The sequence below is a fragment of the Astatotilapia calliptera genome, chromosome 18 (assembly GCF_900246225.1).
Source record: "Astatotilapia calliptera chromosome 18, fAstCal1.2, whole genome shotgun sequence".
NCBI lineage: Eukaryota > Metazoa > Chordata > Actinopteri > Cichliformes > Cichlidae > Astatotilapia > Astatotilapia calliptera.
Genome location: NC_039319.1, coordinates 4,558,341 through 4,582,580, shown reverse-complemented (window position 1 = coordinate 4,582,580; position 24,240 = coordinate 4,558,341). Strand labels below are relative to the sequence as shown.

The 24,240-nt window shown below is 40.4% G+C and overlaps 2 protein-coding genes across 4 annotated transcripts; both read right to left on the bottom strand.

Annotated features, from left to right (window-relative positions):
• Positions 1-4,042: 4,042 nt before the first annotated feature.
• On the bottom strand, positions 4,043-14,617 carry LOC113010268 (zinc finger protein OZF-like). Of its 3 annotated transcripts, none has more exons than XM_026149271.1 (4): positions 14,153-14,617; positions 11,338-11,575; positions 4,840-5,726; positions 4,043-4,503 (listed from the first exon to the last, which is right to left on the bottom strand). In XM_026149271.1, exons 2-4 carry the CDS (start codon positions 11,558-11,560, stop codon positions 4,483-4,485), a joined length of 1,131 nt encoding a protein of 376 aa, XP_026005056.1. In that variant the 5' UTR covers positions 11,561-11,575; positions 14,153-14,617; the 3' UTR covers positions 4,043-4,482. The 3 variants fall into 3 exon arrangements, with proteins under 3 accessions (XP_026005056.1, XP_026005055.1, XP_026005054.1); XM_026149270.1 differs by having other exon boundaries at positions 4,043-4,823; positions 4,992-5,726; XM_026149269.1 differs by having other exon boundaries at positions 4,043-5,726.
• A 3,117-nt stretch (positions 14,618-17,734) lies between these two features.
• On the bottom strand, positions 17,735-19,358 carry LOC113010231 (tripartite motif-containing protein 16-like). Its single transcript, XM_026149216.1, has 2 exons — positions 17,986-19,358; positions 17,735-17,752 (listed from the first exon to the last, which is right to left on the bottom strand). The coding sequence occupies exons 1-2, from the start codon at positions 19,216-19,218 to the stop codon at positions 17,735-17,737; spliced, it is 1,251 nt and encodes a 416-aa protein (XP_026005001.1). The 5' UTR covers positions 19,219-19,358.
• Between the last annotated feature and the right edge of the window lie 4,882 nt (positions 19,359-24,240).

The following is a 24,240-nucleotide window of genomic DNA, read 5'->3' as shown; positions in this document are numbered from 1 at the left end:
CAGCTCATTCAGAACTCTGCTGCTCGAGTCCTCACTAAGACCAAAAAAGTGGACCACATCAGTCCAGCTCTGAGGTCCTTACACTGGCTGCCTGTCCGTCAGAGGATAGACTTTAAAGTTCTGATGCTGGTCTATAAAGCTCTGAATGGTTTAGGACCAAAATACATCAGTGACCTCCTGACCCAGTATGAACCTTCCAGATCCCTCAGGTCATCTGGATCAGGTCTTTTATCAGTTCCCAGAGTCAGAACCAGACACGGAGAAGCTGCATTCAGCTTTTATGCTCCTTATATCTGGAACAAACTCCCAGAAAGCCTCAGATCAGCTGAAACACTCAGTTTATTTAAATCCAGGTTGAAGACTCACCTATTCTCAGCTGCATTTGAATAAAGCACCAAATCCACACTTTTAAGCTTAAATTTCAAAACTTACATTAACTACTGATTTTTATCTACTGTTCTGATTTTATCTGTTTTGATTTTATATACTGTTTTGTTTGTTTGTTAATTAGTTTGTTTGTTTGCTTGTTTTAATCAATTTTAAATCATGCTTTTTATTTGTTTTTGTTTCTAATGTCTCTGTAAAGCACTTTGAATCACCTTGTTGTTGAATTGTGCTATACAAATAAATTTGCCTTGCCTTGCCTTGTAACTAATACATTTAACAATAAATCTTCTTTATAAAACAAATAGTTTTTTTTATTGATACAAATTTGTCTATTGTCATTTTTTTAATTACATAATGCCCAGTGCTTAATATTATAGGGCTATTGTTATGAACATGATAAATTGTAGGATAATGTTCAACATATAATGGTTATCCTGTTTTTAGATCAAACACAATTGTCTTTTTCACAGGTTTAAGTGTTGATGGTAGCTTTCTGTGGTCTAGGATTGATGGAAATACCTATTAAGTCCTGTTTTAATCATGATTTTATTGTTGTTTCAATATTAACCAAGGGTACAAAAGTGGTGGAAAATCAACAGCGGAATTCAGCATTGATTCATCATTAACTGAGGGTAATAACTGATATAAAATCAATGCTAAAATTCAACACTGATCAAATATTAACAGAGGATGTAAAGGTGACATCACCTAAGAGCCAACAGAGACCCCTAAACAGGCCATGACCGCAACCCCGGGTTGAGCCCTCCAAGGAAGATGCTCCTGGGGAATCCCCCGACGCCCTAAGCCTTTCCCTTCCCCCACATCAATATGATCAACGAACAGAAAGTTCTGCTAATTTCTGTTTAACTCCATTAAGTTGCAGACAAAAAACAAAAATAAAACTAGGGTAGCGCTCTGCCCATAAAGTTCAACTGACAGCTAATCTATGTGCAGTGCATAAAGAAAATGATGGAAAGACAAACTAAAAGAAAATTTAAACCTCTTACACCATTAAAGACTTCAGTCGTTCGCAGTTTAAGGTTCAAGGTTCAAGGTTTTTTATTTGTCACATGCATAGTTATACAAGTATAACACACAGTGAAATGTAGCCTGACACGCTCCTCGAGGGGGGGGGGGGGGGGGGGGGGTGTAGAGGAAGAACATATACATATACATACATATATATATATACATACACATACATACATATATATATACACACATATATACATATATATATATATATATATATATATATATATATATATATATATGTGTATATATATATATATATATATACATACACATACATACATATATATATACACACATATATACATATATATATACACACATATATACATATATATATATATATATATATATATATATATATATATATATATATATATATATATATACATATATATACATACATACATACATACACATACATATAGTATATACACTGGGTGAATGTGCAGTAGTAGCAGCAAGCAGGTGAATTCTGTACATTAATATGAATAGACATCTGACTATTTTACAGGATAGACAATATAAACATATTTAAAATTAAAGGAATTGAAATGTACATTGTGCCTTGGTTTAGTGTCTGGAAGAGTCCTGTCTCAGCCAATTATAGATGATGTGAGAGGGCGGGTGTGTGTGTTTAGGGCACGGATGGCTTGGGGATAGAAGCTCCTCTTGAGTCTCTCTGTCCTTGCCCGGAAGATGCGGAACCTTCTACCAGATTGCAGAAGTTTAATGAACTCAGCAGAGACTCCAATAAAGAGCAGCTGAGTCAATCTGGTCTGGACTCTGGAGGAGAGTCATGGTTTCAGAGCCTCTATAGGACAGAAAACCTGCATTTATAGTGGGATAGTCTTCTGCTTAAATAACAGGATCATTCAAAACCGTTGTGTGACTCTGGAGGCTACACCCATAGACTGTGTGTCAGAAATATGATTTGTGTTCAGTATTTGAGCAATTTTATATGGTTTCCATATTCTTAAAATTTACTTTTGAAGGCGAATTATCTCTATTTCCAGTTAGCATCGGACTTCATTGAACAAGCTGGGTGATGGAACAAGCTGATGCTTTAATTTGCTGAATTATTTTGCACATCTTGCCAGTGGTAACAACACAGGCAAAGTTTTCACATCCATTACACAACATGGTGAGCGTCAGTAGTTGAGGGATGAAGTCACATATGTCAACATACATTTGCATCAGAGAACAGTCTCTTCAATTTACTTTTATTTCTATTTCTATAATATGTGAAAACGAGAATATAAAATACCCCCCAATCTAACATCTCTCACAATACAAATGAAACTACAATGCTTTGTAGACTGCCCAAGAATTTGAACAGGGTACTGGGCTTAAGTATAACAGACCCAAATTCAAGCACACTGGGTGAAAAAGTCCATTGTAAAAATCTGAGTTTAAATAAATAGTTTCTCAATTTATATAAAACATAGTCAGACACCAAGAAACAAATTGTGGAAAAAAGCTAAATAAAGGAGAACATTGTTATGTTGTTTGCTGCAAAGAACTGGTTATAATCATTTTTGACATTTCTTTTTAAACTATAAAAATCAGAAAGGAATTTGGTTCCAGTAGATGGTAGTGATGGTGAGATGAAGCCTCATGATGAACTGAAGCTTTCCATCCAATTGGTCGACTCATGGTTCGAAGCATTGTGATGATTCATTTGCTCTACTGCGCCATCAAGTGGACAATTCAAGTGAAGCGGGCTCTTTGATTATAATGATATGTAAACCTTATGTACATCTGGATAATGACACAAACTAGTGTTTGGTGCTTCACTTTTTAATAAACTAAAAGACAGAAATCAGATTATAGGATGTGTAGTGTTGTTTATTTATATTTTGGTGTTTATCATTTGTGATATTTATTACTGTGTGCATACTTTATTAGGAGAGACAAAATTTAAAAAAAAAAAAAAAAAACATCTCTTCCTTGCCGGTTCCATCGAAGAAGAAATGCACAAGTAACTATGTAGCACATACGTAATCCAATTCCACAACACGGTGTGATGGGGAATCAGCTGTTTTCCTGCCCATGTTATTTCGAATCTGGCGCGAACCGGTGAACCAGTCCCTGAATCAGTCACGTGGTACGGACTGCCCGCGAGGCCTCGAACATCACTGCATACGTAATCAAAGCAAGCCTCGATACGCGCTTCAGAAAAACGCCCCCGCGATTACCCGACGCACGATTCGAAGCTTCGACACACAGGACACATCACTAGTAGATGGTGGCTCTCAAGCACAGCAATGTAAATCTCTCTCTTACACACACACACACGCACACCACCATCAACTTTTCTAAATTGCTAATGAAAACATAACTGAGCAGCAAAGTCCATCTAGCTCTTCACGGTTGTTGTGGTCGTGATAATTTTGTGAGGACACATTGAAAAGCCTCGGATGAACTTGCCAAAGTTCTACAAGTTAGGCGTCCGTAGCTTGTGTCCAGATCACATGTGTGTGTGTATGCATGTGTAATGTACATATAGACACACGTGTTTATATGTACATTACACATGCATACACATACATACACAAAGCTGTGTAAACCAACTATAAATAACTAATCTAAACTTATATACATTAAATACAGAAATTAAATGAGGTGGAATGAATACTACAGAATATACATAAATAAAAAGCACAACTAACTAAATCAACATCACAACATGAAGTGACTTCCAGTCCATAATGACTCCAGATTTTTGGTCTTAGGTATTACTTGAATGATTTCAAATCCTTTGTAGGAAAACCAGAATGACTGATGAATTAAATGTTTGCAATAAAAAAATAATAAATGTTTTTTATAACAAAGTTTTAGGTAAAAAAAATATTAACTAACATCTACAATTAATATATACATGTTATCTGTACAGTTATCTGTACAGAAAAACATTCATTATAGTAACAAACCAATTAGTGTAACAAACAGTTGTTACTGTTACGGACATAAAATACCAAATTGAACTAAATATGAGGTAATCTTTTCCCTCATGCATTGTAGTGAAGCTACGCTTTGAACATTGCTCCACCTTTGACACTTTCATGTACTGTGAATTCTCATGTGCTTTTTCAAGTGTGCCGCCTGACTGAATGTTTTACCACATATTTTACACAAGTGTGGCTTCTCACCTGTGTGGATTCTCATGTGAACTCTGAATGCTGACGCGTTACTAAAGCTTTTCCCACAGGCGCTACAAGAATGTGGCTTCTCACCTGTGTGGATTCTCATGTGCTTTTTCAAGTTTGGCGCCTGACTGAATGTTTTACCACATATTTTACACAAGTGTGGCTTCTCACCTGTGTGGATTCTCATGTGAACTCTGAATGCTGACGCGTTACTAAAGCTTTTCCCACAGGCGCTACAAGAATGTGGCTTCTCACCTGTGTGGATTCTCATGTGCTTTTTCAAGTGTGCCGCCTGACTGAATGTTTTACCACATACTTTACACAAGTGTGGCTTCTCACCTGTGTGGATTCTCATGTGAACTCTGAATGCTGACGCGTTACTAAAGCTTTTCCCACAGGCGCTACAAGAATGTGGCTTCTCACCTGTGTGGGTTCTAATGTGAGTGTTTAAGCTGTTAATCTGAATGAATCGTTTCCCACAAGTGCTACAAGAATAAGGTTTCTCACCTGTGTGGATTCTCATGTGAACTCTTGATGATGATGAGTGACGAAAGCCTTTCCCACAGGTGCTACAAATATATGGCTTCTCACCTGTGTGGATTCTCATGTGAGATTTTAAGTGGATCAGATGACGGAATCCTTTCCCACATGTGCTACAGCAATAAGGTTTCTCACCTGTATGGACTCTTAGATGGTTAAGCAGTCTGTATTTATACTGAAAGGTTTTTCCACAAATCTCACATTTTACAGACTTTCTACTTGTGTCAGGCTTACACTGACTATATGACATGAGCTGGCTCTCTACTCCACTTTGCTTTCTCTGATTTCTCCTCTTTGTGTTTGCATTTGTAGTTGATCCTGAGTGCACATGCTCACTTTCTTCCTGGCCTTGGCTCCACTCTGGCTGAGGACAGTTGTTAGAAAGAAAGTCACTGCTTGGTTCAGGTTCCTCATGAGTAGAAGTCACCATACATTTATTAGTCTCTTCCTTTAGAAGAAGCCGCTCTCCCTCCTGACTGGTGCAGGGTTCCTCCAGCTCCTCTTTAAATTCTGGAGGCTTTCGATCCTCCTGATCCAGACTGGAGATCCTTTCATGGTTAGAGACCTGTTGGTCTGCAGGAACCTCTTCCTCCTTACAGATCTTTTGATCTGAAAAGTCTCAAGAGACAAAAACAAAAACATAAAATGAAAAAAACCAAAAACTCGAACATTAAAAAAACAAAACAAAACATCTCATCAACTATTAGAAATTCTCTATGAGCATGTCGCCCACGTACGCCAGTGTAATTCAAACAGTTAAGCTAGTGATACTGACACTTAGATACACCGGAATAAATTGAAGTTTGGGGAGCTACATACAAATCAAAAGATCTTGCTGCATTTTCTTACATATTAATTTTGTACATTACTACAATGAATTTTAAATAAAACCCCTCAGATGCAGTTTAAGTGCAGACCTTCAGCTTCAATTCAGTAGGTTGAATGAAAACACGGCATAAAAATGTGAGAAAAAAAATCATCATGTTCATTTCTAATACAGATGCTTGCTTTCTCCTTTTTAATACTCTACCAGGCCTTTACTGCAGTGACTTTCAGGTCTTGTTTGTTTGTAGGCCTTTCTGTCTCAAGTTTAGCTTTCAACAATAGAAATGCATGCTCAACTTGGTCAACGCTTGAGGGTTGACGGATGTGCTGACGCGCCAAAAATCAGACCACCAATTTAGGACAACACAGCAACAAGATGCAACGACCCAGAGTCTCCATTTCAACTTGGGTCGAAAGTGCGGACTTCAAACTTTATACCAGTTTTTAAATTGTGTTGACAGGCCACTTAAAACAGACGTATGATAAAAAATACACACAATGTTTTTTTCTGAATAAAATAGTAGTGTTTACAGTGGGAAGAAACTGTAAAAACAGTGTTTTTTTAAGGACAGCGCTAGCAAACACTCCTTTTTATCTTGTGAGAGAAAAAGACAAAACACCCCTTTCCTTCCCCATTAGTGAAAAAATGTACCATGTTGACCAATCGAAAATGATGTGGCAACATGTGGCATTTTGTTGTTTGGGAAGAGGTGGAGGTTTTAGGAGTGACACTGGCGAGTCAGAGCGAGCGAGCGAAAGAAAGCGAGAGAGCAAGTTTTGATGCGTGAGAGATTTGTCATACCTGCAGGTAGGGCTGCCACGATTTGTCGACTAGTCACGATTACGTCGACTATCAAAATCGTAGACGACTGATTTAATAGTCGACGCGTCGTTTGAAGCTTTGTAAGATCCCAAAAGACGCAGGAATAATAGCAGGATTTAAGAGTGTAATAACGGACTGAAACAGAAGATGGCAGCACTGCACGTACAAGGATGCCAGCTGCCGTTAAACCCCGAAGAAGAAGAAGAAGAAGCAGCTGTGTCCCAGAATTCATAGCGCGGCCCAGCTTAGTTTCCAACAATGGCGGCAGCTAGTTAGTTTTAATATTACTCGTATTATTCTTTCTGGGTCACAAAATAAACGTTTAACATATTTTCAGGCGAGAATGTAGCTGTGTAAACCTCAAATATCTGCTCAGTTTATCAGGACACCACATATTTTCAAAAGCGCTCCGACGTTTTCGGAGACGTCTGTTACCCGCTAGCTCAATAGCTAGCCGGGGGCTAGGTCACTAGCGCCGTGAGAAGACCGGATTCCCGGCAAATTGTTTTCAAACCCACCGCCGTCTTTCGCTACTCAGGTTAAATATATATGAGTCACTTAGATAAATTAAAAATGTTGTTGTTTGGCTTTTTTTTTTTTTGTATTTTATTTGTTCCTGAGTAAATCGGTTTGTCTGAGATTAAAGTTATAGTTTTTACACAGCTGAATAAACGTAAAGCAGACAGCTGATTATCAGAAGTGTGAGATGCTGGAGAATATACTCCGGTGTCCTGTTATATTTTAGATAGCAAGGAGTTTATTAAACTTCACCGAAACAATCTGCAAATTTCATTAAAATTGAATAAACTATCATCTTGTCTTTATCTTTAGTTAGCACCTTAAAAGCTTAAAGCTGTAAGCTAATGATAGTCATATAAGAGCAGATGCTGCTGGTGCAATAAGCTGTAGTTTTACGTCCAGTGGATGATGATCTGATTAGTCGACTAATCGCATAAATAATTGGTGACTAGTCGACTATCAAAATAATCGTTTGTGGCAGCCCTACCTGCAGGGTTTATACCTGTGGTGTTCTTCTCAGTCTTATGTGTGCATTTTTAGGTACATAGTGCCATGTACCAATGATATTTGCAAAATGTGTGCATAATTTTTAGAAATGTACAATTTCTATTTGCATTTTAAGTTTCAAAAATGATTTGTTAAACATGTTTGTGGTTTTTACAGTAAAAAATATAACTTTTTTCTACTCGGATTTTAGGTTTTTTGTCTCAATTGTCGTCAGTCGAATCAGAATTTGAATTTTTTTTGAAAACATGGACATGGCATCCTTTGGATTAATGAGGATCACTTGCTTGTTCTCAGTGCTCAGGTCAAAAACTTTCTTCTCTGATGGAATTTCCTATCAAACTGGCTGCTTAGGCGTCAAGTTTCTAACTCGACAATGCTCACATCCAGACGACGGGCTTTTCAGGGAAGGCCTTGCATCAGCTAGACAATATTAAACCACATACTGCATTTATTCCAACAACATGGCTTTGTAGTAGTAGAGTCCAGGTGGTGAACTGGCCTGCCTGCAGACATGGCAAATGTTTCTTTCATCCACTGAAAATATTTTGCATGAAAGTGAAAAATATGAAAATGGAGACCCAGGACTGTTCAACAGCTAGAATCTTATATCAGAGAAAAATGGGAAGAAACTCAAAACAGCAGCTGCTCTCCTCAGGTCACTAACTGTTGTTAAAAGAAGACAGAAAACAGTGGTAACATGGCTCCGTCCTGACTTTTCTGTTGCTATCTTCAATTTCAAAATAAGCAAATGTTTTGTATATTTGTTTGTTTTGTTGTTTTTCTTCTACAATATCCAATTGGGTTTAATTGGGTTTGTATCTGTAGAAATTTTATATCCATTAACAAATAAAGACAATCAGCATCATAATATGAACTCATTTTCAGGTTTCAACATTAACTAGACACAAGATTGTTTCTACTTTCTCAACCAACACACTTCGGCTTGTTCCTTTTAGTTTATATTATTCCTGTACCCCTGAAAATAAAGTTTAAGTTCTAATTAGAATCCTACATTAGTAATATTTGTTTGTCTCATCTATAGAGTATTCCAAACTTTTCATACTTTGTTGGTAAAATTATTTAGCACTAATTTCCTAGCAGTGGCTGTACTGTCCTGTGACAATTACACCCAGCTGTATTAGGAATTAGGTTAAAGAACTGTTTTGCTTTTTCGTTTAACTGTTGTTAGTTTTGCCATATTTGTGCCTTACCAACAGTGTTGGGTAGTAACGGAATACCCCGGGGTTCCCTTTACTACGGTTCGGAGCCACGGACCTGTTTCATATACGTGCGGAATAGTTTTCTATATGAGACCCAGCAAAAAGTGTAGCCGTACCTAATGTCCAACCTACTGATACTCATTTTACATTAAGATTTAAAAGTCTAGTTGGTACTGGTATGGCGAGTATCCTTCAGTAATAGTAATAAATCACACAGCAATTCATGTAGTTGTAAAAAGCATGTTAATATATTAAGTAATCCAAAGTATTCAGAATTAGAGATGGACCGATCCGATATCACATATCGGTATCGGTCCGATACTGACCTAAATTACTGGATCGGATATCGGAGAAAAATAAAAAATGTAATCCGATCCATTAAATATCACGAAAGCACCTCGCAAAACTTGCAACATGCCGTAACTCACCTCAGAACGTTAGCACGTCAGAGCAGTATGCGTCACGTGATAGAGCAGCTGTGGCATGCGGGACCTGTCGGTGGTCTGGATAGCATGTGGAGCTTCGCTAGCAACCTGGCATTTCATCTCCCATAAAGTTATCCCCGAGAGAAGTAAAGCAAGTGTGTAAGTCCATCTCTGAATGTTTGTAAAGCATTCCTGCGTTAAGCTTAACAAACGACTGCCTCTCGCTCTCCGGCTGCTACTTCAATCGTGAAGCTTACTTAATTACTTGCTTAATGGGGCGATCGTGGCTCAAGAGTTAGGAGTTCGCCTTGTAATCGGAAGGTTGCCGGTTCGAGCCCCGGCTTGGACAGTCTCGGTCGTTGTGTCCTTGGGCAAGACACTTCACCCGTTGCCTACTGGTGGTGGTCAGAGGGCCCGGTGGCGCCAGTGTCCGGCAGCCTCGCCTCTGTCAGTGCGCCCCAGGGTGGCTGTGGTTACAATGTAGCTTGCCATCACCAGTGTGTGTGAATGTGTGTGTGAATGGGTGGATGACTGGATATGTAAAGCGCTTTGGGGTCCTTAGGGACTAGTAAAGCGCTATATAAATACAGGCCATTTACCATTTAATGATCAGCTGATCGGCTTTTCTGTCGCGAGTCCGTCTCTCTGGTTTGCTTTTGGCCCACTTTGCACCAGAAAGAGGAAACCAGCGGCTGAACAACAGCAGAACGTTTAAGCTTGATAAGCTGTTGTTAGAATGTATTTAATATTACTTTCTACACCAGGATCTTTTTCTACGTAGCTGACGCTGGTAACTGTGCAGGGGCGGATCTAGCAAAGTTTAGCCAGGGGGGCCGATAGGGCATGAACAGGGAAAAGGGGGCACAAAGACATAGTTTTCTTTCTTATTCTCATTTAAAATGTCTAGCTTTTAATAAATAATTATCTGACACCCAAAGTTTTAATTTGATGTAAAATGAATAGAAGTCAATTACTGTATATAGTGACTATTAAGTCTAATATATATACCCTAGTAAGCTATAGTACTCTTTACTTTGGGAAGGTACCATCTGTGCAGTCTGCAATTTTGTTGAAGAAAGATGTTGAATCTATTTAATATTTCTTGAAAAATAATTGATTTCTGTGCATTTTTTTTCCACACTGCATCAAATTAAGGTTGATTACGTCGATTAAGCATCATGAGGTGGAGCGTGAGGGGTGGTTCCCTATTTTTTATTTATTTATTTTTGTTGTTGCTGGGAGTTGGAACCCTATTAGTTAGGTTGCTTAATATTTATGCTAAGTACTCTTTAAAATACCAGAATAGGGAGGATGGTGTAGGTTTAAGTTTATTAGATTGATCAGTATTGCTGAACTATGAAATATTTTTTTTGTATACAGGTATAACAGAATAGCTTTAGTGTAGTTGTTGTTTTAAACTTGAGTATGAACTTATACAAAATGCAGCAAGATATTTTAAAAAACAGTTTTGTTTATTAAAAAACACTATATCGGATTCATATCGGTATCGGCAGATATCCAAATTTATGATATCGGTATCGGTATCAGACATAAAAAAGTGGTATCGTGCCATCTCTATTCAGAATACATTACACTCACTGAGTAACGAGTTCTGAATACATTACAAAATACATATATTCTGTAATACATTTTAAAAGTAACTTTTCCAACACTGCCTACTATTAGCAAACTTGCGAGCCACATGCTATGAAGCAAATCTATGGTCTACAGTGACCCCTTGTAGACATTGTGAGACATCGTTTCTGCTTCCATTAAACCACAATTTGTGGGACTGTCAACTGCTCCTAAAAGAAAACTGAGCAACAATAACAGATATTACTTTTCCTTCTTCCCAGTGCAGACATCACTGATGCTTCACTCGTTCCTGCCTTCCTGATAGTTTCACATACCTTTGCTTTGTATCTGTATTTCAGGTTTCCAGATGGTATCCAGCAGTCTGAGCCTCTCCTGCCCGGTCCAGACCATGATGTGTTCAACCTCGTGACTGGTGCAGAGTTCCTCCTGTTCCTCCTTAATCTGAGGAGGCTCTGGGTCCTCCTGCTTCAGACTGGAGCTCCTCTCCTGGTTACAGATCTGTTGGTCTGCGAGAACCTCCTCATCCTTACTCTTCATTCTGTTTTGAGAATTCTTGAAAAGAGACAAGTGATAACGGGAGAAATTAAAAATGAACAAATGTGACAAATGTTTCAAGAGCACCGTGTGAGTGACTCAAGTTCTGATACTTTTATAAGCAAAATTAAGAATACAAAAACTTTCAGGTAGCTGCTGCCAGCTTGGTAAATGGCCTGCATTTGTATAGCGCTTTTCTAGTCCATAGGACCCCAAAGCGCTTCACACTACATTCAGTCATTCACCCATTCACACACACATTCACACACACAGCTTCACAGTTGCGCAACTGTTTGTCATTTTAACCTGCCACAGTAACAACCAAAAGTAATTATATCATTAATTATATTTAGATGGAGGATTTTAGAGTGTTTTTCACCACCTGACTATGATCTGAGTCCAAATTTCAAATTAAAAGCTGTTTCACTTTGTTTGCTGATTTGTGCTTAAAGCTGCAGTATTTTGTTTTGTTTTTCATTATTTTCAAACTACGAAATAATTGCAGTCACAATAATAAATTAATATCATGTAAATTATTTAAACTGTACTTAAGTAAAAATATAGAATCACCATGGTGGGATGGTGGTTAACACTGTTGCCTCACAGCAAGAAGATTCTTAATTCGACTCAGGAGTTTGCTTGTTCTGCTCCTCAGTGTGTCTGGGTACTCCAGCTAGGGCTGCCACAAACGATTATTTTTGAGATAGTCGACTAATCACATCATGCATCCATTGTTGTAAAACGTACAGCTTATTGCACCAGTATGCACCAGCTCTTACATAACTATCATTAGCTTACAGCTTAAAGTGTTTAACGTATGTGCTCACTAAAAATAAAGACAAGATGATAGTTCATTAAACTTTTAATTAAATTTGCAGATTAAACACCACCGAGACAATCAATTCAGCAGTCTGCTCTTTGCTCCCTCAAATATAACAGGACATTGGAGTAAATTCTCAATCATCTCACATTTCTGTTCAGTTTTCTGTTTATTCAGCTGTGTGAAAACTGTAACTTTAATCTCAGCCAAACTGATGCACTCAGGAAACAATAAAACACTGAAAAAGCCAGATAATAACATTTATAAACTAAGTCACTTATATAACTAACCCTATAGATGAAAGCACATAACATTTTATTTTCAAAAGCAAATAACAAGCTTATAGAGCAGTAGTTTTCGGTTTTCAACAAAAGCATGCAATTTACTTTGTGTACAGTCAAATGGAGTTGAGTCAACTAGTGCCACCCGTGGCAAGGTGCCATAGCCTACAGCCAGATCAACTTGTGACACAGACATCTGCAGCACAATACATTTGTCACTTTCAATTTTTTCTGTTTTTGTGTCTTGCAAATAAACCTTATATTATATAATTATATTATGCATTTATTTTTGGCCTACATCAGTAGAAAATGACAAATTATATACACAAAGTTATTGAAATCACCAGTCCTGTTGATTATCATGATTTTAATTTTCTTTCCCATAACAAAGAAATACGTCTTGAACAAATATATGACACATTAATATTTCACATCCTGTTATCATAGCCTGCCTGTGTAGAGAATACATTAACATGGCAAATGTATTTTGCATGAAACAAATTCAAACGAGGTGCAGATGTGTGTCACAAGTTAATCTGACTGTAGGCTTTAGGCACTTGACCACAGGTGGCGCTAGTTGACTCAATTTGAGTGAACATAAAGTAAACTGCACGTTTTAGTTGTGCAGCGAAAACGCTGAAATCGGAGTAATAACACGTACGAGGGGAACAATAACGAAGACAAGATTCTCCCGATCGTTTACTCTTGCTATCCTGTGAACAACATCGGCGTGGTGTTAATTGTTTGCCGTTTTCGCGATCGCCTCGCGCACGAGAATATCACCAGGTAAACTCGCGACATTTTTAAACATTTTGTTGTTAAAGAGCAACAAGACTGAGGGAGTGTGTTTGAGGTAACCTTATAAATGTCACGGATGACACATTTGGTGTTTATTTGCTGTTTTGTCGGTAGCGGCTACTGAAAAGCAAGTCTACCACACATCTGTTCGGCCAACGCCAGTTAATCCGGAACACTGGCCGCGAAGGATTTCACTCGCAGAAAAGGCTCATCGATGGTGGCTGGGATCGCGGCACGATCATCAGCCATTGCAGCCCAAGGCTCAGGGAAACGAGCCCGCCAGCCCTTTATAGTGGCCGAGCCCACTGGCGATAAGGAAAGGTAGCTCGTCATAGAGGACTCACGCTCGGGGAGACGTTTTTATGGTCGACTTAATAATGGAATAATGGCATGCATTTATATAGCGCTTTTCGAGACCCTCAGAGCGCGTTACAATCCCACTATTCGGTTCTATACTTAGGCTCCCAGAAGAGCCTCGAGAACCCTGGTGCTGTCTTTGCATACCTCCACAATGCTATGTTATTTAATCTTTTAAAAAAGGAGATTTCCTGCGTACGACCAGAAAGAGCTCAAGTACCGCGCGTTCCACAGTTTTAAAATAAATAACCTATAACATCTGCACGGCAACCACGTGGTGCGAGTTGAAGGTTTCTCTCACAGATTCTTTCGTCCGCGTGTTTAATACTAAAATCTTACCGTTTAAATCAAAGGGACGCACTTATGTGATGAGCTGCTGGTTGAATTTAGTCTGCGCTGATGGTTGATCTCACCCTGGTCGATTGTTTCTTAACCTCCGAGCAGATTTCTACCTTGAAAAACTCTCAAACCACTGTTGTTTGTTTGTTGTGGAGTTTGAGTGACGTCATTTCCGCTATACTTCTTCTATTAGAATTTCGAGTAGAACTGGCGCACTGCTGCCCTCCTCGGGTCATTCGTAGTCCAAATAAAAGTCCTTCCAAACAGTCCAGTGCTTTGCAGAAACCCGAATAAAGAATTTTAGTTCCCCAGTGATCCAAGCCAAGTATTGACTTAAACAGTCTGTAATATTCTGCAGCACAACTGGAACAGACTGTCTAAACATGTAAAGTAATGACACCCATTCTTTTCATTCTGTTATTGCTTTTTCCACATGCTGTTTTTTTGATGATGGATCCACATTCAGAAGACCCAGTGCTTATTAAATTAAATTAATTAATTTTATTTATATAGCGCCAAATCACAACAACAGTCACCTCAAGCATTAACTGAAGTTTCTGTATGTTTCCTTATCATTTCATTCATTTTCTTCACTCCTTAACACATATCTGAGCTCCTTTGTGAACAGTCTTGAACTTCATTTTGGACCTGTTTTAATCACTCTAGCAGCTACTATGTTTGTCATTTCCATTATTTTTCTTGCACTAAACTATTTGCACTAAACAATAATTTCAGATAAACTGTAATTCCATTCATCCATCCTGCTTTTCTCAAATTTCTCTGTGGCTTTTTCACAGTTAGAAGGAAATGCTTCCCAGTCTGCCTTACTGAAGTCAAATGAGCAAAGTCATTTGTTTTATTCAGTAAAGCATTCCAGAGCTTTTCAGAAGACAAGGCCTATGAACCAAGTGATGCTTCTGCAAGGGCCTCAGAAAAGTAAAACGCTACACTCATCCACACAAAAGCGTGTCTTTCATCTCTTCTAGGAGGAAATACTATATATTGTTATATATTATAATTAGTCCTCCAGTGAAGTTAGTCTCATATCACATGTGGCTGCATTACATCCTGCAACACCTCGACCGCCCGGGAACTTATGCCATGGTCCTGTTTGTGGACTTTAGTTTGGCTTTTAACACCATCGTGCCTGAACTTCTCTCCTCCAAACTATCCCAGCTCAGTGTGTCACCAGCTGCCTGTCAGTGGATCACCAGCCTGACAGACAGGAAGCAGCAAGTGAGGCTGGGGGAGATCACCTCTGAAACTCGGTCCCTCAGTATTGGTGCCCCTCAAGGATGTGTCCTCCTTCTACACTAATGACTGCACCTCCAAGAACTCTGCTGTTAAACTCCTAAAGTTTGCAGATGTCACCACCGTCATTGGCCTCATTCAAGATGGTGATGAATCTACATACCGACAGGACGTTAAGCAGCTGGTACTCTGGTGCAGTCAGCACAGTCTGGAGCTGAACACTCTTAAGACTGTAGAGATGACAGTGGTGTTGGAGCTATTTGTTCTTTATTTTTTATTATTTTTGAAATTAGTTAAAGTTCGTTGTTAGTTTACTTATATTTTGGGGTTTATTTACAAGTTTATTTGTAGGTTAATATTTGTTTCAATGTTTTGTTTGTTTGATGTTACCTTGTTAAATTAGTCAGTAAAAGCTGTAGGGCCATTTTGTTTCTATAAATAAAGAGACTGGTATAGGACCAGTATGCACTGGGGTGAGCCTATGGGTTTTTACCAGAGCAGGAGAAGCAGCAGGAAGTAACTAAAAATGGATCTTGTTATTGCCAAACTGGATGAATAAACCATAAAAACGCAACTTTCAAGTTTGGACAGTGGACTTCTTTTGCCTGCATACGGAATATTATCGCAGTGCAGCAGTGGCTTGTGGACTTTTAATTGCGGGATGTTTGGTTGGTCAAACAAAAGGAATTGCCACTACAATTGGACTTCAGGAGACATCCCTTAACTCTGCTCCCCCTTACCATATCAGACAGCCCGGTGTCTACTGTGAAGATCTTGAAGTTCCTGGGTACCACCATCTCCCAGGACCTGAAGTGGGAGACCAACATCAACTCCATCCTCAAAAGGACCCAGCAGAGGATGTACTTCCTGAGACAACTGGGGAAGTACAGTCTTCCACAGGAGCTGCTGATCCAGTTCTACACTTCAGTCATTGAGTCTGTCCTGTGCTCCTCCATCACAGTCTGGTATGGTGCAGCCACTAAACAGGACAGGAGCAGACTGCAGCAGACTGTACAGGCAGCAGAAAGGATCATCGGCGCCCCCCTGCCCTCCATCCAGGAGCTGTACCTCTCAAGAACCAGGAAACGGGCAGGGAAAATCATCACAGACCCCTCACACCCTGGACACAGACTTTTTGACCTGCTGCCTTCTGGCAGACGGTACAGAAGCCTGCAGACCAGGACCACCCGACACAGGAACAGTTTCTTTCCCCTCGCCATCTCCCTTCTAAACAGTTGACCTGTATTAAATCCCAGTTCTTTGTATTCCTTACGGCAAAGAAAGACACGGCTCAAAGTGGTCAAACTCAAAAAATGATCTTTATTTTACGTTACCGGGAAGGGAGACCTGAACACACGAACACACAAGCTCAGGTCTGAAGCACAAACAGGAAGCCTAGTTATTTATATACTTCCTCTAGACGTCACACACACTTTAAGTTTCGATCAAACACCCTACTTAGTTTCACTTTCTGCCCGCAACTCATGTTCTCTGCAAAAGCATGCAGTTTCCTGTCAGTACTTTTGGCACAGACTGTACTCAGAGTTGGGCCTCTCTTATCCATAAAACAATATAATCAGCAAAGAAGCATTCAGATTATATTATGTCACACTGCTCCCACTGCCAGACTGCAGCTGCACCTTATGTACATTCTGTAGTATTCATTCCACCTCATTTCATTTCTGTATTTAATGTATATAAGTTTAGATTAGTTATTTATAGTTGGTTTACACAGCTTTGTGTATGTATGTGTGTATATAGACGTGTGTGTGTGTGTCTGTGTGTCAATATACCAAACAGATAAATGTATTTGTTTCTTTCTAAAGTAAAGACAAAAAAAACTGCTTGACAAAGAATGTTCTGCTAATTTCTCTGTTAAAGCCCATGAAGTAGAAGACAAAAAAAGGTGGAGAAATATTTGTGTAAATAAAATTCATATCGATCACTGGTACCTTCAATGGACAAACAAACACAGGAAGGATCCCCTTTAAAAACTCAAAAACATCAAGAGAACAAAATGAAGATGTCAAAGTACCACCCATAATGTTTGACAGACAGCTGATCTCGGTGCAGAAATGATGGAGAGAAAATAAAATGGAAACTAAAATATAGATTTAAACCCACTATTTCAGTTTAATGAATTCAGCAATATCTCCATAATTGTTGTAAAGTCTAAGCCCAACGTAGAGCGGCTGAGTGAATGTGGTCTGGACTCTGTGGAGGAGAGTCATGGTTTCAGAGACACTGTAGAAGGACAAAATACCTGCTCTGTGATCCAGGTACACTCCTACTCTGGAGGAACAAGGACCTGAAATGGGAATTTCAGTGTTGTTATGCCAAAATGTGTAACTATTTTTGGAACAATCTAGTGCCCAAGACTTGTCATTACGACCAAATCCACATTCATTTCGAGTCCCTGCTTTGCTGATATTCCTATATGCAACTGCTACAAAAACTCCCCCTCTCCTCACCACCTCCCAGTAACAACGTCCGGTCAGGCTCTCTCTACTCAGGACCTGCCACCATCCAGTAAATCTGTCTGGATGATCCAAAAAGGATTGTTGATGATACATGAATGTTACTTTTCTGTTCTCGTCTGATAATAACAGCTGTTTGTGTGCTGTGTTTGGATCCAGTGAGATTTTACATGAATATTTTAAGAATCCAGCTCTGGTCTTTGGCTCTGCTGGTGGATCTGACAGTAAAACATCCACTTCAGTGACTGTCAGTGAGATGTTTGTCCATTCCTCTCTCAGAATGTCCTGTAGTTTATCTCTGACCTCTGACACAGCTGCTGTCACATCCTCAAAGTAGCTCAGAGGACGGATATTGATGCTGGATGAGTCTGTAGACTCACTGAGTGCTGACAGTGAGGGGTAGTTGTGTAGAAACTGGATGTGATCCTCTGTGTGTGAGAGCTGCTTCAATAGCTGCTTCAGCTCAGCATCTTTCCTCTTCAGCTCAGTGATCTCCTGCTCCAGCTTCTCCTGAAGCTCTTTGACTCGACTCACTTCAGTTTCCTGCTGGGATCTGATCTGCTGCTTCACATCAGAGCTTCTTTTCTGGATGAGATGGATCAGCTCAGTGAAGATCTTCTCACTGTGCTCCACTGTTTGATCAGCAGACTGATTGATGGCCTCCACCTCCTGTTGAAGCAGCTTCACATCTTTCTCTCTGTCCTGGATTCTCTGCTGGATGTTTTGTCGACTCACCTCCAGCTCTCTCTGCCTCTCAGTCCTTTCTGCTGCAGCTGAGACTGTGTCGTGGCCTTTATGTTCATCCACAGAGCAGAGATAACAGATACTCTGCTGATCAGTACGGCAGAACATCTTCATCACCTCATCATGACGAGAGCAGATGTTCTCCTGGAGCTTCTTGGAGGGCTCCACCAGCTTGTGTTTCTTTAATGGAGCCACATCATAATGAGGCTGAAGGTGTTTCTCACAGTAAGAGACCAAACACACCAGACATGATTTCACAGCTTTCATTTCTCTTCCAGTGCAGAAATCACAGGCCACATCTTCAGGTCCAGCATAGCAGTGATCAGCAGGAGCAGCTTGGAGTCCAGTCTTCTTCAGCTCCTCCACTAAAATAGTTAACATGGTGTTTTTCACCAGGACAGGCCTCGCTGTGAAAGTCTGTCTGCACTGAGGGCAGCTGTAGATTTTCTTCTCGTCCTCTCCATCCCAAAAGCCATTAATACAGTTCATGCAGTAGTTGTGTCCACAGGGAATAGTCACTGGCTCCTTCAGCAGATCCAAACAGATCGAACAAGAGAAAGTTTCTTGGTCCAGCTGAACTCCTTTCTGCGCCATTTCTCCTCTCAGTATCAGTGACTTTGTGAGTTTCACTTCCTTATAATTGAAAGCATTCGGAGCTCTTATCTAAACAACATGAGTTAGCTCTTCTGCGTCGCTGCACGTTGATTACAGCCATGTTCAAAGTGCAGACCTGAAGGGGAGGGAAGAAGGAAATATATGGACAGATAGGTGCTGAGTCAGAGAGCAGGAAGAGGAGGGAGGATTATCAGGCTATGATTAATTCTAAGAAGAGGAAAGATGTGTGATTAGTACTTCTTATAACAGAGCTTGCTTCACATTTTAAACAGTTTTAAACAGTGTGTTTTAAAAGGTCTTTTAAAATAATCTAAGTCTGCGAAATTAATTCATCTTTTTATTTGTTTCAGTATTTAAAATACTCCATATAAAGAGAGAACATAGTGAATAACTTTTCAAAACTGAGCTGAGAACAAATGTAGTCCATTTATTTTTTATATTTTTAGTTACAAAACAGAAAATTCCAAATGCTCCTAAAAGAAAACCGAGCAACAATAACAGAGATTTATAACGTCTCTTCCTTCGTCACCTGTTTGTTTTTCAAGTTGCTTTTGACAGTTAGTTCTTATACTCTTGTCTCATGTGTGACAATATAGGGCACATGCCTTTATTGTTCATAGCAGGAGGTGTTTAAATTTTCATCCTCTGACTTGTTCTCAGGACGTCTAGAGACAATAATCAAGTGCACTCAAAGGAACTTTGCTTCAGTGACCATGCCCTTAGCCCACAGTGGATATTTGTAAGGGGGTGATTGCAAAACATTGCCGCTGTCACGCAGTTTCATATGATTGAGTCGTGTGTTTATGAGTCAGTAACTGTTATTTCATTGGCAGGTTAAGTGGATTATGCTGGTTATAACTGTTAAAGTTGTATGTCTCATTTACAGATTATTCCAAACTTTTCATACACACTAAAAAATGCTGGGTTATTTTCATAATCAACTTCTGTGTAAAAGCTGTAGGTTCGTAAATCGGGTTATTGTGACCAAATATTGGTGCAAAAGTCATGACTCAGGAGTTGGGATGATGATGTGCTGGGTTCTTCAGTTCACTCCACAGCTTGACTAATCCTGTTGGGTCACAGGTTGGGCAGCTTTGATAAAACATTGAGTCAAAATTTCACACAATTGTTTGGGTTGAAGATAAGCCTCAGAAGAAGCCACATCAGTCTTCACACTGCCATGTTCAACTAGAAATGACCTGATCAGATATCACTGGACTTCTCCACTACTCAGGGGCGATTCTAGGATCAGAGCTTTGGGGGTGCTGAGCACCAGGAGAGCTGCCCAGCCAGGCAAGATAAACTTTACTTGTCACAATGAGACTTCTTCCCCATCTCTGTCAGTCCTGATTTTATGTCTTTATTTCCAGAGCCGGCTCTTTTTAGTGAGCCGAGCCGAAAGAGCCGGTTCTCTAAAAAGAGCCGAAAATCCCATCACTAGTATTAAGCCTTTTGGTTCTTAGTCAACAGAGATTGACAGACCACGTGACTTTCGCGCATTGCTTTGTGGGTACCCGTGGCAACAACATCAAGACACTGCATCAAACACTAGCATTTCCAGCACCGGTAATCATTAATTCTGAGGTTTTAATCCCTACTTGCATTTTATTTGCCCCAAAAACAGTTATGTACAAAACGACGAAGAACTCGGCAGGTCCGTACGAAGACAGACTTGACGAAAAGACCAAAAAACAAAGTACGAGGAAAAAATCAAAGGAGAGATTTTCAATCTCTACACACAACGCTAAGTTGTTAAAGGGTTAACCTGGCAGGGCTGAGAATGTTGGTTGACCCTCCTCAGTATACAGCTAATCTGTTCTTCACTTAAGCTGGGCATACAGTGTGTGATTTTCGGCCCATTTTGAGATGATTTTTCAGTTGTGCCGTCGACCGTTTTGGGGATTGGCCCGAGTTTCGCCTTAATCGTGTGTCTTGTAGTATACATGGGGTAACAAGAAGTGATTAACACCTCACGACCAGCTCCCAATCAGCAATCGTATGGTTGAAAGAAAATCAAACCTTTTTGAAATCCTGGTCGCCCCTCGTGAGCAGAGATGGGCAGTAACGCGTTACTTGTAACGCGTTACTGTAATCTGATTACTTTTTTCAAGTAACGAGTAAAGTAAGGGATTACTATTGCAAAAACGGTAATTAGATTACCGTTACTTTCCCGTAGGAACGCTGCGTTACTGCGTTACTAAAACCGTGATTTTTTGCGAGAATGGCTCACGACAGTGACGTAAGCGAGTGCGCCGTTAGTGACAACAGCTGTGTGCAGATCAACAATGGATCATATATCGAGTGCGGAGAGAGTATGAGCGTGCAGCGTTTAAAGCGTGGAAGTACTGACCTTACTTTGAGTTTGATTCCATAAAAAGTGACAAAAACATTAGTGTCCGTTGTGTGTGGGAAGAAAACTTCTTTTTACAGCGAAAAAACCCCCTAAACTTCCAAGCAAGCACCGAGTGCGCAACGACGTAATGGGAAACTCACAGAGAAACTCATGGATTCTTCAACTGACCGCGGCACACCTGCACCAGGGTAAACCTCCGCCTACCCCACTCCTGCTTTACAGGTGAAAATAGAGCAACAGGACCGCTGAGTCTTTGACTTTATTTATTTTCTGCTGTGTTTTACTTGCATCTATTTGAAAGAGTGAGTGTAAACACAAAAACTATTTTCTTTTATGTGCTGGAATGTGCAGAAAATAGGTTTAAATGTTAAACTAATTTATTCAAGTCAGAGAATGTTGCATATAATTAAATTTTTGCTTGATGCATAAAGTTAAAAGATTAAAACTGATAAAACAAGTTTAAAAAAGAGACTTTTCCATTTGATTACAGAGGGGCCGATGGCGCGATATGGCAGCCTCGCTTCTGTCAGTCTGCCCCAGGGCAGCTGTGGCTACAACCGTAGCTTGCCTCCACCAGTGTATGAATGTGAGAGTGAATGAATAGTGGCATTGTAAAGCGCTTTGGGTGCCTTGAAAAGCGCTATATAAATCCAATCCATTATTATTATTATTATTATTATTGTATGATGGATTATGCAGAAAAAGTAGAATTGGGCTGAAAGATCTATCGCTTTATTACCTATTCAGGTTGTAAATCGTGTTTTTAAAAAGTAACTAAGTAATTAATTACTTTCGAAAATAAGTAATCAGTAAAGTAACGGGATTACTTTTTGGGGAAGTAATCAGTAATTAGTTACTGATTACTTTTTTCAAGTAACTTGACCAACACTGCTCGTGAGGGTATCGCATAGTAATGTGCAGCTCGATACTGAAATATCGATTCGTACGATACCAGTCATTTATGTTCTAGAATCGATTCTCATAATAAAATATCGATATTTTAGTAATTTAGGGTAAGTTTGTAGTTTATCATTAACAGGAACACAGTGGAAAGAAACTATATCATTCGGATTGTCTACATAGGAAGGAACTACTTCCTCTTCCACCTTTCATAGTCATGTGCGAAATACGGCTGCATAAATGTGTCGCAGCCCCTTGGCGTGTGCACTCACAATAATGGCTGAGCATAAATGGAGTCATGTGTGGACGTATTTTACCTCCACAAACAGCTGAGACATGGTTTGCAATACATGTGGCAAGAAAGTGAGGTGTTGTGGCAACATCACTAACCTTGTCAAACACCTCAGAATAAATCATATCACAGAATATGATGAGCGTATGTTGAGGTGAACAGAAGAGGAGGAGAGGACAGGGACAGATGCTGCTAGGGCGAGACAGACGTCTCTCACGGAGTCCTTTAGTGCTGCAGGCAGGCAACGTGTTCAAATAGCGCACAGCTTCAGTTTCTTTATTTCTATATGATGAATTCTGCATTTTTAAGTGATAAGAACAAGTAATCTGATGTCCTGTAATCATTATGAAGCTATAATTTGAGATACAATAAATAAAATAAGTTTTTGTACAAAGTATTGGTATCGGATCAGCATAAGAGACCAAGACCTCTGATACCCGACCTGACATAGACACAGACAAACAGGCACCCACAGATACAAAGACTCCAAACCTCCCTCCGCCCGCTCATATGTAGTGTTGATGCATGTGTGTTCTAAAGTGCATTTAAAACCCAGGAGGGCATGGAGCTACCTGCCAGAGAGCAGCAGTTAAGCGCATAGCCCCTCCTGATAGCCCTCATTGTCTATGTGTATTTAAAATTGAGAGGTGGGCAACAATGCTAGGGGTGAGGTTGTACACCCTAAAGGTCTTCTGGATGCCGTGTAGTGTGCACACCCCCAAGATCCTATATGTATGTGTTATGAGAGTGTGAGTAATGTCTAAGTTGTGGGATAAAATTGAGGGACAGGCAGCCAGAAGGGGACAGAGGGGGGGATGCCTTACCTGCACCCTGGTGACACACCTTTACCCCAAGGACCTACATGTGTGGGTGATTGTGGTGGAGCGGGAAGACTGAGGCAGCTGGAGATGGGGAGGGAAGGAAGGGAGGGGCAAGTGACCCCTCCCTGGGGCCAGCTCCCCCGCTGACCCCAGTAGGCACCCCCATACTCTGCAACCCACCAGGGAAAGGGGGCCCAGGCCCATCCGGACCGGTTCAGCAGCGCCGCCCGGCCCCACAGAGCCCGGGACAGCCCACCCGACCCCACCACAGAGAAAACTGCACCCACTCTGTCATCCACTCAGCTTCCAGACTACACAAGACAATAGACACCCAGGCTGAGATGTTCCTCCACCTCTCCTATATCTCCCCCTCCTGCAGAGTGAGTTCCTGGAGAGAGGAGACCTCCTGCAAGATGTAACACCCCCCCACCAGTTGAAGAGTCCCCCAGGTGGCTCTGGCGGCACCCTGCGCCAGGGCTGGGCCCCCATACACCCGCTCGCCAACAACCCCGGCGACACACCAACCAGGACCCAAACCCCAAGGCCCAGCCAGGGCCCCAGCCAAGAAGAAGGCGCACCCCCAGAACCCCACGCCCGTCCCGGACCCACCCAGGGGCAGCCAGGCTACCAGGTCA